This window comes from Desmodus rotundus, chromosome 3, assembly GCF_022682495.2.
Source record: "Desmodus rotundus isolate HL8 chromosome 3, HLdesRot8A.1, whole genome shotgun sequence".
Classification (NCBI taxonomy): Eukaryota; Metazoa; Chordata; class Mammalia; order Chiroptera; family Phyllostomidae; genus Desmodus; species Desmodus rotundus.
In genome coordinates, this window is record NC_071389.1 from 24,340,447 (window position 1) to 24,356,178 (window position 15,732).

The 15,732-nt window shown below is 48.4% G+C and overlaps 1 protein-coding gene across 4 annotated transcripts in view; it reads right to left on the reverse strand.

Annotated features, from left to right (window-relative positions):
- The window catches only part of INPP5B (inositol polyphosphate-5-phosphatase B), a 51,073-nt gene extending 37,161 nt beyond the window's left edge, over positions 1 to 13,912 (reverse strand). Inside the window, exons 1-7 of one of the 4 annotated variants that reach the window (XM_045190854.3) lie at positions 13,487 to 13,912; positions 13,264 to 13,328; positions 12,810 to 12,904; positions 11,870 to 11,967; positions 11,699 to 11,728; positions 10,391 to 10,501; positions 6,841 to 6,972 (exon numbers count right to left, since the gene is read on the reverse strand). In XM_045190854.3, coding sequence (XP_045046789.2) covers positions 6,841 to 6,972; positions 10,391 to 10,501; positions 11,699 to 11,728; positions 11,870 to 11,967; positions 12,810 to 12,904; positions 13,264 to 13,320 — 523 coding nt within the window. In that variant the 5' untranslated portion in view covers positions 13,321 to 13,328; positions 13,487 to 13,912. Of the gene's footprint in view, positions 1 to 6,598; positions 6,699 to 6,840; positions 6,973 to 10,390; positions 10,502 to 11,698; positions 11,729 to 11,869; positions 11,968 to 12,809; positions 12,905 to 13,263; positions 13,329 to 13,486 lie in introns of those variants that run through there. The other 3 variants (XM_053920487.2, XM_053920488.2, XM_053920489.2) reach the window with 3 other exon arrangements.
- Between the last annotated feature and the right edge of the window lie 1,820 nt (positions 13,913 to 15,732).

A 15,732-nucleotide genomic window follows, 5' to 3' on the forward strand; every position in this document is an offset into this window, starting at 1 on the left:
TTGCGGGACTCCACGGCATCCCCTTTTGCAAACATGAGCATATCTTCGATGAAACTATAAACTCTTGGGGGGAAGTACTATGTGAATAGAAGGGTGGGTCTGTTCAGATAACAAAGTAGAAGTACCACCACGGTCCTCACAGGATGTGTGGGTGTGTGGCTGTCATTGCTGGGTGGAGATCTCGTCCTACCCTTCCTGAGCTGCTACTAGACAGGTCTAGGAGGAGATGCCCCTTCCTATCTTCTCAGTCACTGGCCTTTGCTTCCATTTCCAGCACACTAGAAGAATCTATAAAATACTGCGAGCAAAACAGCTGACAGTTCTAACTGGCGGGAGTAAGTGGGTTGGTTTGATGCTTATCAGTAACTCTATGCTGTGTACACAGCACCAGGGAGCCATCCCATGGGCTCAATCAGTCTCAGACAGGGCAACACATACCAGCAAGAGACACGTATGTTCAATACATGGGGACATAAAACAGATCCAGATCCAACCACCCAGAACCCAAGTCAGGCTGAATTCATTTTGACAATGACAGTAATAATATCATCATCATGAATACTGTTTACAGCAAACACTACGGCTTCCCACCTAGCAGGCATGGCTTTAATCACTTCACAAAGGTTCTTCCCCACCACCCCATGAGGGAGGTGCTACTGTTGCCTGTACTTTACAGGCCAGGAGATAAACACTGTGCAGAGGTTGAGTAACTCACCAGGAACACATAACTAGCAGATGACACTGCCAGGATTCAAACCCAAGGAATCTGGGTCAAGAGCTTGTGCTCTTAACCAATAAACTATAGTAACCATTGGAAAACCATGGAGTTGAGAAAGCATTTATAATTTCAGCACCAAGACACGGCATTGTGGTACACTCAGAAATAAGTAGTAGGTAGTGCAAATAAGTAGTGAAGTTTTGTTTGGGAAGCATGTGGGGATACAAAAGAAGAGTCCAGGGGTCAGAGCTCAAGCCCTGGATTCACACAGACAACCTGAGTTCTACTCTCAACTCTGTCCCTGACCGGTGAGTGGTCACAGGCACACTACCTGCCCTCTCCGAGCCTCAGTCTCTTCATCTGAAAAGGGACATCCTCTCACGAACTTCTGCGGCACAGTGTGAGGCACGCACCACAGAGAGGGCATAATATAATAAATGGCAGCTGTTAACAATAACAGGCGTAACAGCACACAGCACCTAAGGCAGGGAACTCTCGAGAGAAGCCCTTAACACAGGGCACCCGGCATTAAAAAGAATGAAAAAGGGGTGGGGGTTGGGGGCAGGGACAGTGGGTAGAGGGGATTACAGGAACTACTATAAAGGACACATGGACAAAACCAAGGGGGAGGGTGGAGAGGGGGGAGGGAGGTGGGTTCACCTGGGGTGGGGTGGAGGGATGGGGAGAAAAGGCATACAACTGTAATTGAATAACAATTAAAAAAAAAAAAAAAAACCTTTCAAAAAAAAAAAGAAAGAAAATACGCAGGGGCAGGTTACGAATATTATGGGAAATGGAGAAGCCAAAGAACTTATATGTATCACCCATGGACATGAACTAAAGTGGGGGAATGCTGGTGGGAGGAGGGTAGAGGGCATAGGGGAATAAAAGGGAGAACAAAATGTGCTAACTATAATAGCATAATCAATAAAGTATTTAGAAAATGAAAAAAAAAAAAAAAAGAATGAAAAGAACCCATTTCTCCTATTTCAGCCTGGCCACCACCCCGAATAGTTCTATTACTTTCTTAAAAGTCTATCATGCTTTTAGGTATTTTTCTTTCTTTTCAATCTTTTTAACATTTCCCATTCTCTCATGGCTTAAAATAAAAGTACCGTAGATTTCGGCATTTAAAATGAGCAGAGATCACTTAAAACACATCCTGTGCCCTGCAAACCTTTGAGCTCTGGACTCAAACTTCGAGTGCACCCTGTGCCAATCCAAGTTAGGTTAGCAAGGACTGAATACACCAGTTTCGCCTTCAAGGCGCGAGACGGTGCATTCACGCTTCTTTAGGCAACAGAAGGCTGTGGTGGTGATAGGCTATTGGAAGGATGACTTGACTTTTTCCTTCACACTCTCCCTTCAGTGGGCTTTCTGTGAACTGCCTGTGGTCTGGTGATAAAGCCGAAAGAGAAGTGGACAGAAGCAAATCAGGAAGAGGGGAGAGAGGTGCAGAGCACGCTCAAAGAGGAAGGGGGCAGGAGTTGTGCGGGCTGAAACACTTCAGGCCATGAACTGTAAAGGTCTCTAAGATTCAAACAAAGGTGGCAGACATTTCTGAGTACCTACTGATATACAAGTCCCTAGTGTGGCATCTGGGGAGGAGAGAGGGTGCAAAGTGCTGAGAGCAGCAAGTTCAAGCTTATAAAAAGGTGGCTGAATGAGCGGTTAACAAACAGATGAAAAAGCACAGGGGTTTATCCAGAAATAGTGAGCAGTCAAGTGTGAAGTCAGAGGAAATGAAGGTGAGTTGGGGCACGTAAGACTAGATGGGGGGCTAAGCAGGCTGTGCAGGACTTGAACTCCAGGCTAAAGAATCTGAACTTTATTCTGTGGGCAACAGGAAATGATGCAACATTCACATTCACATACAAAATGGTAAGGCATGATAAAAGTTATGTTCTAAAGAGATCGATCCCTAAGGGAGAAAGATGCTTAAGACAGGACCATTCATCACTGTACTACTTCCAGTAAGAGGATACCAACATGAACGATAGGAATTTTTTTTTAATTTTCAAAAATATTTAAAATTGCAGATGAAGAATGAACAGACTTTGGTTATTAGACATAAGAGGGGAGGGAAGAGTCAAGGATGACAGAGGTTTTTAGTGATTACACTAACAGAAAAGAAACTAGAGGGAAGGAAAGAGTAAAAAAGAAAATGAGTGTAGTTATTTGGAGTGAAACAGTCCAGGCTAGGCCCTGAAGACAGCAGCCAGTTTCTAAGTTCTTGGAGGTGAGAATTTGCAATTCCTAAATGAGTTTCCCTAATAAAGCACCCCTAAATAATTCAGCATTCCTTAAGTCATGTGTGACCTCTTCTACAAGGCAAACACTCACTCCCATTTTACAGATGGAAGAAAGGAAAGTCAGGAGACCTGACTAATATTGTACCACGTTGCGATAAAGAATATAAAAATAAAAATACCCAGGCCACTTAGACATTTGCTTTGTTCAAATCCTCATCATTCATACTTGCTGGCTTCAGTTCACATATGCCTCCCTGGGAAAACCTACAAATTCACTACAGTGTATTTCAAGCAGGAAAGAGAGCATGCAAGTAAGCTAGCCTCTATGTTCCAACACCGTCTTTCCTCTAATAAATACTGATGCCTCCCTCTTCCTGAACCTCCCGTCCCTGAGGATTCTTCTGTGCAAAGCTCCACGGCTAACTGAATGTTTGCTAAGTGAATGTGTGTGGGTCACGTCACTTGCTCTAGAGGCCTACTGTAGAATTCCAAAACAAACTGTTTTCTGAAGGAAGTCTTTAGGGGTTTCTCCAGTTCTAGAAACAAAAACAAGATTAAATGGGACAAAGAGGGAAAATGGAGAAGGGAACAACAAAAGGAGGAGGAAAAGTGAACTCCACTCTCTCTTGTTTAAAGAAACAAAGCGATTCAAATGAATGTGCTTGGCAGCCTGCGGAGCTTGCCACAAAGGGGGAGATGATGGGCGGGCGGTAATTCTACCTGTGGGATAAACATCTAGGAAAACTGATTTTCTCCATGCTAAAAGGATGTTGGTCACACAGACTTCACTTATTGAGAAACAGACAGGCAGACAGACAGACATACCCAGGGGCTATTTTCCAACATTCTCTCTGTTTTCTACCCTGATAATCTAGGTTACTCTTTATGCTACCCTGAGATATAAATAGCATCCATTTCCTTTCTCAGGCCAGGCAGACTTTAAACTTTGTTTCCTGGGTCCAGGGGAAAAACTACTGAGTTACTACAAAGCTGCCTCACTTTGAATCACCATGGAATAAGAAAACCACTTCAAAAGACCAAAATGTGTTTGTTACTACAACTTCGGTAAATTGGTCCAGAATTGCCCCAGTGGGACTTGTGAGTAGCCGTTTCCTTGCTAGTACCTATCTCAGAATCCTCCAGAACACAGATCCTGGTCTTTGCATGTGCCCAGGATGAAATGCAGGTGAATATTTTACAAAATGACACGCATGTACTGAGCTATATGCAGAATCCCCCAAAGGGTTTTCTGGATAAGAGCATCTTCAGTTGCTAGACAGAAATAAGGAGGCATTTCTCTTTATATCTTTCAAAGGAAAGAAAAAGCTACACGAAGAAGAGCAGTTATGTAAGTGAAGAAACAGAAGCCCTCCTTACCTGCATCAGCTACTTGTCTGAGACCTATGCAAGGTCTTAGAAGCTGAAGAGGCTAAGAGAATCAGATGAACAGGCTGCCACTCAACTAGAAGCATTACATCTCACTTCAACCTCACAACTTAGCTCAAAGACACTGGTCTGAACTTGAACACATGCAGTCCAATCTAAAACTAGCTGCATTTCACTTTTCTACCACCATCCCTACCAAGCTTGCCCTGATACCCTGAATTCAGCAGAGATCAATCAACGAAACACATGTTGGAGAGAAGCATCAAAGTGAGATCTTTCCTTTCTCTACCAAGGCGAAGGTGAGGAGTAAAGGTCAGATTCACCCTGTCCCCCCCAAAACCTAGTCCTTTAAGGTGCTCTTACTCTTGGCTCACTCTACAAAGACCATCTCCTGCTGGGCCGACTGTACATTCTCTTATTTCTATTTACAGACGGTTAGATCTCTCGTGGGACTGACGGCTCCCCAGGGAGCCGTGTTTCTCCTGATGTGCATGACAAATGGAATTTTTAAGCAGCTTTAGGTTGGTTCCCCAGGCTATCAGGAAGTAGATACTTAGATTATGTGCATGTAGGAAGAACCAAATCCACTACCTGTTTCCCCTGGGGCCACACAGAGGAGGCCCAAAGGTTCCTTCCACCTCTTTTAGAAGTTGTGACTCTCCTGAGGCCAGAGCAACTCCAAAACGGACGGAAATGGTGCCATTTCTTCCCAATTTTAACTTAGCAATTAATAAAATAATCTACCACCACCACACCCCCCTTACTGTAGATACTATGATGGGGACCAAGCATTTCAAACCAAAAATAAAACCAAAACCTTGACAAAAATGTCTCGCCAGCAAGTGGCTAGTTTCTACTCTTTTAAAAGGAAATGAGAGATGCTGAGATCCCTGCGGCACTTATCACCCGGCACAGATCACCAGCTTCAGGGCTGTGCTGACTTCTCACAGAAGACCTCTCTCTGGTTCTGGTGTGCTGGCCAAGAACCCACCTTTTCTGTGGCCATCGGGCCTGTCCTCCGCCCACCGTCTGGGTCCTGGCAGCCTCTTTCCAAGGGCAAGGATATGTTCTTAATCTTAAACTGTCCTACACCAGAGCCCAGAATGTCATGGAAACTGAAGCAATAGCTGTCTCAAGATCAGCCCTTCAAGTGAGCTGAGATAAACCCATGAAAGATGCAAACTGTCAGCACCACCAGGTGCTCTGACCACCTCTTGTGGTGGCTGCAATGAAGGCAAAGTGTAAGCACGGAGGCAGCCCTTGGCTCACCTCGTTTCCTCCCATTCTACAAACTAGTGCAACATGCTATTCCCCTGCCCCTCCCAGTTTGCAGGCCCGGTAAGAGGCAGTGAAGTGCTGGTCCACACTTCACGCAGCTACTTGACAGACTCTTCGTCTCTAGCAAATGGCTGAGAAAAGGGGCGCATGTGGGTACTAGCGGTCCTGTCAAAGCTCTCGCGTAACTGGAGTCACATGGGCACACCCAGGAGAAAAAAACACCAGGGCGCCCTTGCAGAAAACCTAGGAGCTGGACCGAAAATACAGGTCTGCGTGTCCTCCCAAAGCACCCGACTGACCCAAATTTCAGCCTTCAGCTTGCGCTCTCCAAAAGACAACCTCCTGCTCAACAATTGACCTTTTGTGCTGCACAACATTATCCACCACGGGTTGGGCGAAAAAAAACCTAGTCCCTTCACCTGTAACCTCATCCTGGTCTCCATCCCCACGGAGGACAGGGCGGGCCTGGACGCCGGCTCTGCGCGCAGTCCAACCCATCCCCGGGACCGACAAGGGAGCCGGACAGCCCCGATTCGCACGGCATTCCTCACGCAAAGGGAAGGTTCTATCGCGGCGCCTGCACCCCCACACACGCCAAACTCGGCAAGGCAGGACTGATGAAGCTGACTGAAGGTTAGGTTGGAGAAACTGAGGCTCGGAGAGAGGCAGCGACTGGCCCCAGGTCACACACAGCGAGTCAGAGACGGTGCTTTACTATACAACCCCGGCCTCGGGATTCCAGAATAGCCCGTCGCTGCCCGCCTGTCCTCGTCACGCCCGACTAAGAATAACTAACATTCTCCCTCAGAACTTCAGTCCCAGCGTCTCCGCCTCCGCAGCGCCAGAACCTAGGTCTTCGCCCCGTGCGTCCACCGGCCAAGCTGCAGGTCCTGCCCACCCCAGGGCCGGGCCACCGCTGTCCCCGGCCCAGAGTCCCAGCCCAGCTTCCCACCGCCCGCCAAACCTGCAGAGCCTCGCTCCCGAGAACCCGCGGCGGCGGACATTTCCCTGCTGCTTCCTCAAGCTCTTCATCACGCCGCCGTACCACCCCTCCCGTGCTGCCCCCAGAGGGGTCCGCCCCCACACGCCTCCTCCGCCAATCAAAGGCGGGTCAGCTCCATAGCCACGCCCCCGGGCATAACAGAGCCCGCCCCTGCAGCCTCGCGTCCTCCAATCCCCACCGCATCTTTCGAGATGGATACTTGCCTCCGCCAATTCCGGTGCACCCGGTCCAGGTGCCTAACGCCGAGTTCCAATCCGGCGGCGGGGGTTCCGGCTCAGTGCACCTGTAACGAGACAGCCACTGGAACTCCGGATTCGGGGTCTCAGGATCCAAGCCTGTGGCAAGAAAAAGGAGAAAATACTGAGCCACGGGCTTGAAGAACTGGCTTCACCTGTGCGTGATTGTATGACCGTGAGCAAATTGCTCAGCCTCTCCGTAGTCTCCAAGCCTGCTTCTCTGTTTCCCTGCACGCACAGGGTTGGTCCGAGATTCAAATGCAATAATAAATGTGTAACCAAAAGTGCCCTTCTAAGGTAGACCGTGCCATTCCTCCAACCTCGTGGTAACATTGCCAAGTCCTGTGCTTCATAGGTATAGTACCTCACAACAAATTTCAGCAGGTAGGGAACTATCATCCCATGGCAACTGAGCTCAGAGTGGTGAAGTCTAAGGTCACAGCATGAGAGGCAGAGTGGGAACTCAAATAGATGTCAGTACGAGGGAGCGGATAGGATATCCACTTTAATTAATCTCCATCAGCAATTTGCAAGCCACTCCAAATAAACACATACTCTAAAAGCAATGTGCTTGCTATAAAATACTCCTTCAAGACAAGTCCTCTGGTAACCCCTTAACCAGATTGCCAGAAATTATTGAGTCTCCTCTGCTTCTCACTCAAACCCAGTCTTTCTGGCTTCCAAATACTTGCTGTTACTTCCTACGCTATCTTGCCTGCATCCCCTGTAGAACTGCATGAAAGTGACCAAACTAAAACGGATTTGTGAGGGAATAATAAATGAGGAGATGTGGGTCCTAGTCCTGATGATGGCGCTGCCAGACACAGCTTTTAAATTAGTTTCAGTATTTACATGTTATTAACCTATTCCGGGCCTCATCTGACCCTCGTAAAACTCTTGGAGTAGTGGATAAGGCAAGTTCATGTTTCCATTGTACAAATAATAAAGCCAAGGCCTGAAGAAATAAAATATGTTATTCACATTCACAACTAGGAAGTGGCAGCACTGGGATCTGAACTGAAATCTCTGGATTCTGTGGGCTTTGGCGTTAGAAACTGGGGTTCCAATTCTATTACTTCAACTGATCAATGACTTTTGGTAAATTATTTACCTTCTCTATGTCAGTTAACTCATCTATATAACAGAATATCTAGTCTTTATTATTGCTCACAGACTGAACAGGAGAACATGTTTGTTGTGCGTTGTCGAGATATCTAGAATGTCTGACACACAGTAGATGCTAATTAATGTTAGCTAATTTTTTTCTCTAACTGTGGTCTCGAGACCAAGGTACTTCTGCTCCCTGGCTTTTTGTGTTGCACATTATCCACCAAGGACTGGGTAGAAAAAGCCTAGTAACCCCATTCTGGACTTTAGTCCCTTTATCTACAATGCAAGAGTTGGTTGGGACTGGTGATATCCAAGAGACTGTCAGCTCTGAGAGTCCCTTATCAAACTCAGGCCCCACCCTAACAACTGTTCAATGAAGTTAAATTAGTACAGTTTCCCTGCTGATTACCTCAGGTGTGGGCCCCAGAAGGAAAAGTAGGTACAGGGGTTGACAGATAACTAAGCCTAAAAGAGGGAAGTCATCCTTCACTCCTCTCTTCCATTCTCACAGCCTGGTACCAAGCTCTGTTCATCCACTCAACACATTTATTAAGTGCCTACCACGTTCCAGGTGCTGTTCTAAGCACTGGGGCTAAAGTTGGGAACACCCCAACACATGGTCCCCATGGTGCCGTCATTCTCATCTGTTTGACCCCTCCAGTCCATCCTCTCTTCTCCATCACCAGTACCAGGCCCTGGTCCAAGCCTCATAATTTTAATGCCTAAGCATTGCAAAACTTCTCATCGAATTCCCTGCTGCAGGCTCTCCCCTTCCACACCAGCTGCCAGAGGAATTTACTCTAACGTGCAAATCCTGCCTTGTCATTCCTGGGATTAAAACTCCTACAGTTCCCCACAAGCTGTAGGGCAAAGTGCAAGCTTTCTGCTGGTTATTTAAGACCCTTCATGAGCTGCCTCTACTGACTTCTGATTCAGCTCTTTCCACACCCTCCTCCCATCAAATGACCTGTTCTTCCCTCCATCTGCCCTTCTTTTCTTGTTGCCTGCCTAGAAAAAAAAACTCATTCATCCTTTAAGCTTCAGCTGAAACATCACCTCCTACACACACCCTTCCCTGAATCATTTATATGTTACAGGGTGACATGAGCTTAGGAAGCATTAGAGCAAAACTCAAGAGCTCAGACTCTGGAGGAGACTATTTAATCCTGTCTAATCCTGGCTCTGTTGTTTACCAGCTGTGTACTTAGGCAAGGTATCCTCTCTGAGCCAGTTTCCTCATTTGTAAAATGGAGACATTGATAATACATACATGCCTTGTAGAGTTGTAGTAGAGAAAATGAGATAATGCGTGAAAAGTTCTTATAACAGTGTCTAACACACAAGTCAACAATGAATGTTAGCTAGGTATGAGCTGTCTTGTACTGAAGGAGGAAATGTTTCTGAGCTACTATGAGTCGAGTATTTCCACATATGTTATCCCACTAATTCTCACAGGTCCATAAGGAAGATATTCTTCACATACAGAAGTCTATAAAACCAAGGTTCAGAGAGGTAAGGTGCTTTGCCCAAAGTCACACAGCCAGGAACCAGCAAAGAAAGGTTTCAAATGCAAGGGGCTGTGTAGTTTCAAAGTCCACGCTCTTTGCTGTTTTTACTATTATTACCCCTCCTACAAATACTACTAATAATTATAAAATAAGTTATCCTTATTAGTTGAAGGTTTGGAGAAAAAATTTGCCCCACTTATAGAATAAACTTTAAACCCCTTAACCAGGCACACCCCAGTTTGCATCCAAAGGCAGTCCCCTTCCTGGCACCCCCCACGGATGTTCATGCTCCACAGAAGGAAACAAGTAACAGTGTTGGGTGAACACCTAAGCCCCAGCACCTGGTGGCTCAAATTTGCATGTTTTGTGGCAGATCCTCTGCTCTATACAAACTCTCTTTACAAATCTGCCTGGCTGATTTCCGGGTCTAAACAAATTCTGCCCCACAGGCCAGTAACCTCTCACTGCTACACCAAAGCTAGACCATTTTCTCAGCTGCACTGGGAGACAGGGCAGGGCTCGTGGGCAGGAGGGCCCATATGTCCGACTTCCCTTGGTTCTAGCTGTGCCTGGCAGAGAGAGGGGAGATGGGCCTCTAGAAGCTCTTGACCTTGTCAACTTGTAAAGGATCCTGCATCAGAATCACAACCTACCCTGTGCAGCCCTGCCCAGAGCCAGGAGGACAAAGGAACCCTGCTGGACTTACAATTCAGGTCTAGAGACAGGAAATTTAAAAAGCAAACACCATGATTGGCTGGTGACCTGGGGGCCCCATGACCACATGACAGCAGCTGTAAGAGGGCACAGAAACCAGAGTGTGAGTCCAGAGTGTGCAAAGTCAACTGGGAGTGGATGAGTGCCCAGCCAACCTCCCCAAGAGAGCCTGGGGTCTTACCTACCTGGACAGGCCCTGGCAACTTCCTGCAGGAACATCCTGGTGTGCGAACCAAAGGGTAGTTGGAATACAAGGCTGAGCTCTGCTGTGTTCAGCTGGACGGTCACATCTGAGCCTGCACAGAGGAAGCTGGAAGTGAGCCCTTGAACATCAGGAGATTAGGATGGGTGCTTAAGGTTAGAGTCTCTAGAATGGAGAATCAGCAGCCTGAGCTCCCAAAGTCCCTTCAACCCTCAAGTAATTCACGACAGGCTGCTGCTGGAGCAGTAAGGGAACCCTCTGCAGCCTCAGCTCTCCCTCTGTAGAGGGCATAGACCACGGCTCCCATTGGTTCTTGCCACAGCAGTACCACACAGAGCTGGAAGAGACAAGTTCCCTGACCCGTAGTCTATCCCCCAGAAGGGGAATGAAAACCACATGCAGGCAGACAGGAGGGATTGTCTGTCGGCCAGTCTACCTGACTGGGCTGGGCATGTATGTGCCAGGCACCGGGAATACTACGGGGAAGAGAACAGTCATGGCCTATCATCAGGGAGCTAGCCTGGATGGTATCTTGTTCATAGCAGACCCTAGCCCCTGGCAGCCACATGGGGAGCACCCCAAAACTTATGTGCTGAACTAACGAAAAGGAGGAGCAATCTAGCAGAGTGATCAAGAGTATGGGCCTAGAGCCTGGGTTCTGAGTTTGAATCTTGGTTGCACCACTTACTAAATTACTTAATTTCTCTGAGCCTCAGGTACCTGATCCATAAAATGGGGATGAAAATAGTGATAACCTCATAGAGTTGTATGTCAAGTTCTTAGCATGGTGCCTGGCACAAGGTAATCATTGATTAAGTGTTCATTGCTATTACTACTACTACTACTGTCTGGCAAAGAAGATAGACATTAAATAAATAAGTTACTACAAGTAATTAAATCCCTGTGAGTGACAGAGAGCTGGCAAGGATGAAAAAAAAGGAATGTGTATCAGTGAGATACAATTTCAGGAGTTCAACAAGGCTCCTTGGAAAAAGTTAAGTGTGAACTGAAGCCCTGAAGGATGAGTGGCTAAGTCAAAAGAGGTGTGAGGGCTTTCAGAAAGAGGGAACAGCATGTGCAGAGGCTCCATGCTGGGAACTTGCCATGTGTGAAGGGACAGAAGCAATTCAGAGGATCCTAAAACCAGCAAGCAAGGAAGCAAGTGAGAGGAACTGAAGCCCAGAGGTGGGCATGGCGGATCCTGCAGAGCCTTGTTGGCTATAGTAATGCTATCGGAGTGTGCTCCTACTTCACACCCAGACCCCGTACCCCCACTGAAAGGACCACTCACCAAGAATGTAGACTTCACCATCTGGGGATACTGTGGGGAGGGAAGCAAAAAGGCCCTTAGCAACTGAGCACCCCATCACCAGCATTTTCCTAGTGCCCCATCCCCAACAAGAGGAGAAGTGACCTGGGAGCACATAGGAGAGGGACTCATACCCCCAGCCCTCTGTGGCACCTTCTTCCAGCGTAAAATCCCGCGAGACTGGCACTATCTGGTCCAAAGAGACATCGTCCCCGGTAATGGCCATCCTCCGGTGCGTATACAGGAAGAGACTAAGGGCAGGAAGCAGAGGTGAGGAAAGGGCCAATGGTCATCCCTCAGGCCCACATGGCTGTGCTGGTGGTGCCCAGCTATGCACAATCCTCATGCCCTTTCTGTCCGCGGTACCTATTAGAGACTGCAATTTACAGATAGGTCGTCAAAGCTGAACTTGTGTCATTTTGAGGAGCCTCTGCTTTGTTAGTAGAACTGGAGCTTGATCTATCCATTGCTCATTTTAACACTGCTGTGACAGAAACAGTGCGACCTTATCCACCCCCTTTCCCTCCCTGAACTGCAGTTTCTCTAGCTGTAAAATGAGGGTGGTGGATTAGAAAATGTCTAAGGCCCCTTCCTCCCAGCTCTGAGGCCCTGAGGTTCACTTGTTGGCAAAGAGACCTTTGACAGGTATTAGTATTCTCTCTGCATAGTGTGTGGGTGTGACTGAGCCCTTTTTATGTGCTTCAGAGTGTTTTACACACTTTACATGTAGTAACTCACTTTAATCTGGATAAACAGGTACAGAGGAGTAAAACACCTTGCTCTAGACTGTGTGGCTTGAAAGTAACAAAGTCTGGATTTGAACCCAGGCAGTCAGGCCACAAGACTCAAGATCTGGGCCTGCGTGTTAAAATGCCTCTTCTTCAGAAGATTCCTCATCAAATGTTGAGGATTATATGAGCTAATACATCTGAAGGTCTTAGAATACAGTATTCCAAAATTATTAACTATCATTATTATACTTAGTCTAAAAGACTCAGACTGTGCCCCAGAGGGATGCTTGAAGTCCAGCTGGAGGGTACCGTGAAGAATAACCCCATGGCCCAGACAGGCAAGGACCAAACACCTCACTTACGCGTGTTCTTGGCCTCCACATTCCAGGCGGTAGCGCACAAGCCCCAGGAGACGGCTCTGCCTACTGTCTCCCTCACACAGCACACCTTGCACTGCCTGCTGCTCAGGGTCAAGGGAAACCAAAGGAAACAAAACAGAAGACCAGGCCTCCCACTTCCCTGCTTTGTCCTGGCCCACACAGATTCACTGTGTGACCTTAGACAAGTTGCTTCACCTCTCTGAGCCTTCCCCATCTGTGAAATGGAGATAATAAATCCCAGCTTCACAAGCAGTTGGAAGAAGACTCCAGTACTGAGTAAGTATTTAGTAAATACTGTTTTCCTTCTCCCCTGACGGCTCAGAGAGAGGGAGGAGAGCAGATAGACACATAGACACATAGACACGTGGACACCTTCTATTCCACTTCCCAAGGCAGGCAGGCCCTGGGGCCAGGAGCTCAGCGCTGGGAAGGATATGATGCTGCAATATTCTCCCTCGGCCAAAGTCTCCTGGATGGCCACAGACTGGTCCATGCTGGCTCCTGCTGAGCAGACAAATGCTGAGGGGTGTAGATGGGAGCCCCCTTTAGTTAACAAGTAAGCCAGGAGGTGATGGGGCTGCCTCAGAGGGCTGAGGGGCAGGGAGGAGGGGCCCTTGTGCAGCGAGAATGACCGTCCTCCCTAGGATGGGCTTTGTCACCTTTATAAGAAGAGGGTTTGTCTCTTTGCCCCTGGTGGGATGTTCAACTTGGTGTCCCGCCTTTTGTCTAGAAGGGTGTCCAGTTGTTCCCGAGAGGGGTTCAGTCTACTTGTGGGAAGTGGGGTTCCTGGTCCCATCAATGGAAAGGGGGACATACGGTCCCATTGCTCCTAGGATGAGGTTCTGCTCTGTTTTGGGGAGCAGTACGAATCCTGCTGGCCCCTCTTTGGAAGCTGTCAGTGCTGCGTCTGCGTGGGGTTGGGGGAAGCATCCTGTTTCTCTCAGGAAGGGACGGGCTCATCCTGGACAAGGCTCCCAGTTCTGTTCCACTTTCCTTGGAGACAGGAAAAGTCTCCCATTGCTCCTTGGCTCTCAACCCCACCCAGTAGGCCCCATTGCATCAGCCGCAGGCCAGGGAAGCATCTGGTTCTGGCAGCACAGGACTGGGGTCCCAGCCTGCAGCTTGCCCACAACCTCCTGCCCAAGCTCTGCCCTGGACTCCCTGCTCCCAGCCCACTGTCATTGCCGCCTACCTCCTGAGCTGTCACCACTGGGTGTGCGGGACACCGTGGCCCTGGGCCTGCTAGTGACTACATTTCCCAGCAGCGCTAGCGCACCCCGACGGTCACCCAGCCTTCAAGTCCCAGCATGCCTGTGTCAATCACGGGGGTGGTCTCCCCCGCTCCCATTAACCCCTTAGGGTCTGGGGTGCTCTGGATCCTTATTTCTGAAAGATTTTCCTAATAATTCCCCTAACCTCCACCCCTGAGCCTCTAAGTCACTGGGCCAGATTCCCCTCCCCAGGGCTTGGAAGGAAGATGGTCACAGGTACCTTAGAGAAGAAACAATGTATTTTTATTTCCTTCTCAATTCCATTCTTAATTCCTCTCATCCAGGTGGACCAACTCTGGCCTCCATAGGAACTCTTACTCCCCAAATAACTACCCTGCCCTAGCGTAAAGGGGAACAACACTATGAAGAAACGCTACCCCCAGTTTCCAGCTGGAAAAACTGAGGCTCAGAGAAGTGATGGAATTTTGCCAAGGCCCTGCAGCTAGCCAGTGGCAAAACTGGGCCTCGCCTGTAAGTCTGAGTCCAGTTCTGTGCCTTTGACATTGCCGCACACCAAGGTATTTCCCCCCTTAGCCTCACAGGTGTGTGTGCTGTGTGTACTACGAACAGCACCCTGCCCTGCCTGACCCGTGGCGCTGTTTGGGCGTAAGGGATGTGAACGCACGCTGTAAGCCGTGTGACACTGTTCCTGTGCAGGACTGTGCTGAGACCCAGTCCTCTCTCCCTCCTCCTCCGGAAATGGTGTCCTTTGTTGTTCTCAAGCCCCTTCCCCCATTCACCTGGTCACATTCACTTGGGCAAGTCCTTCCTCCTTTTAGGCCTTGATTTCCCCATCGAAAATGAGGAGGTTGCTCTAGGTGGACAGAAAGGGCCAGCTCAGATAAGGGAGGCCAGGACTGGTCTCTCTCGCTACTTCACTAAGCTGTGACCTCACTGAAGACAGGGCTATGCCTTTTCCTCACCACCCCAGCTCTCAGAATGCATTGATTGAATTAGTGAATTAGTGAATTAATGATTTAATTATCTTAATGAATATACCTGCTCTCAAGTTTGACCCAAACTGAAGCATCAGTGCTGGCGAAGGAGTGACCACTGTGACTTCTAACCAGTGCCCCCTCTCCCCTCCCTAAGCTGGGAGTTGCCACCCAGTGACAAGTCCAACTCTGTATATGGAAACCGCCTCCAGGAACAGACCACCTTCCTCCCACCTTCTCCTCCTCCAGGAAACACCCACAGCACCAATGGAGCTCAAGTTTATTTGAATTTGGTTTCAAAGTCATGTAGGGGAGAGAGAAAAGGGGATTGACTCATGCCCTTAGAGATAAAGGGGGTGGACCTCACTGCAGGAAAGCAGGGGAACCCAAATTGCAGCCCCACTCTTAATGTCAAGGGCTGGGAAGGAGGGTCTGGGAAGAGTGGATGGGGCCGGGCACATTTTACAATCTGTTTCTACAGGACTTTGGGGTCCTCCCAATTGATGGGGTCAGGGGGAAAAAACATTTGTTCTATTTTTCCAGAAAAAACCCAGGCTCTCTTTGGGATTGGGGCTAAGGTCCTGCTGCCTTGGAGGGCACCATGGTCATCCCCAGGAGCTGAGGGGCAGGAGGGAGGAGCCTCGAGCCCACAGCTTGGACTTGATAAACCCTTTTCACTAAAGATGCAGCTACAGGAAT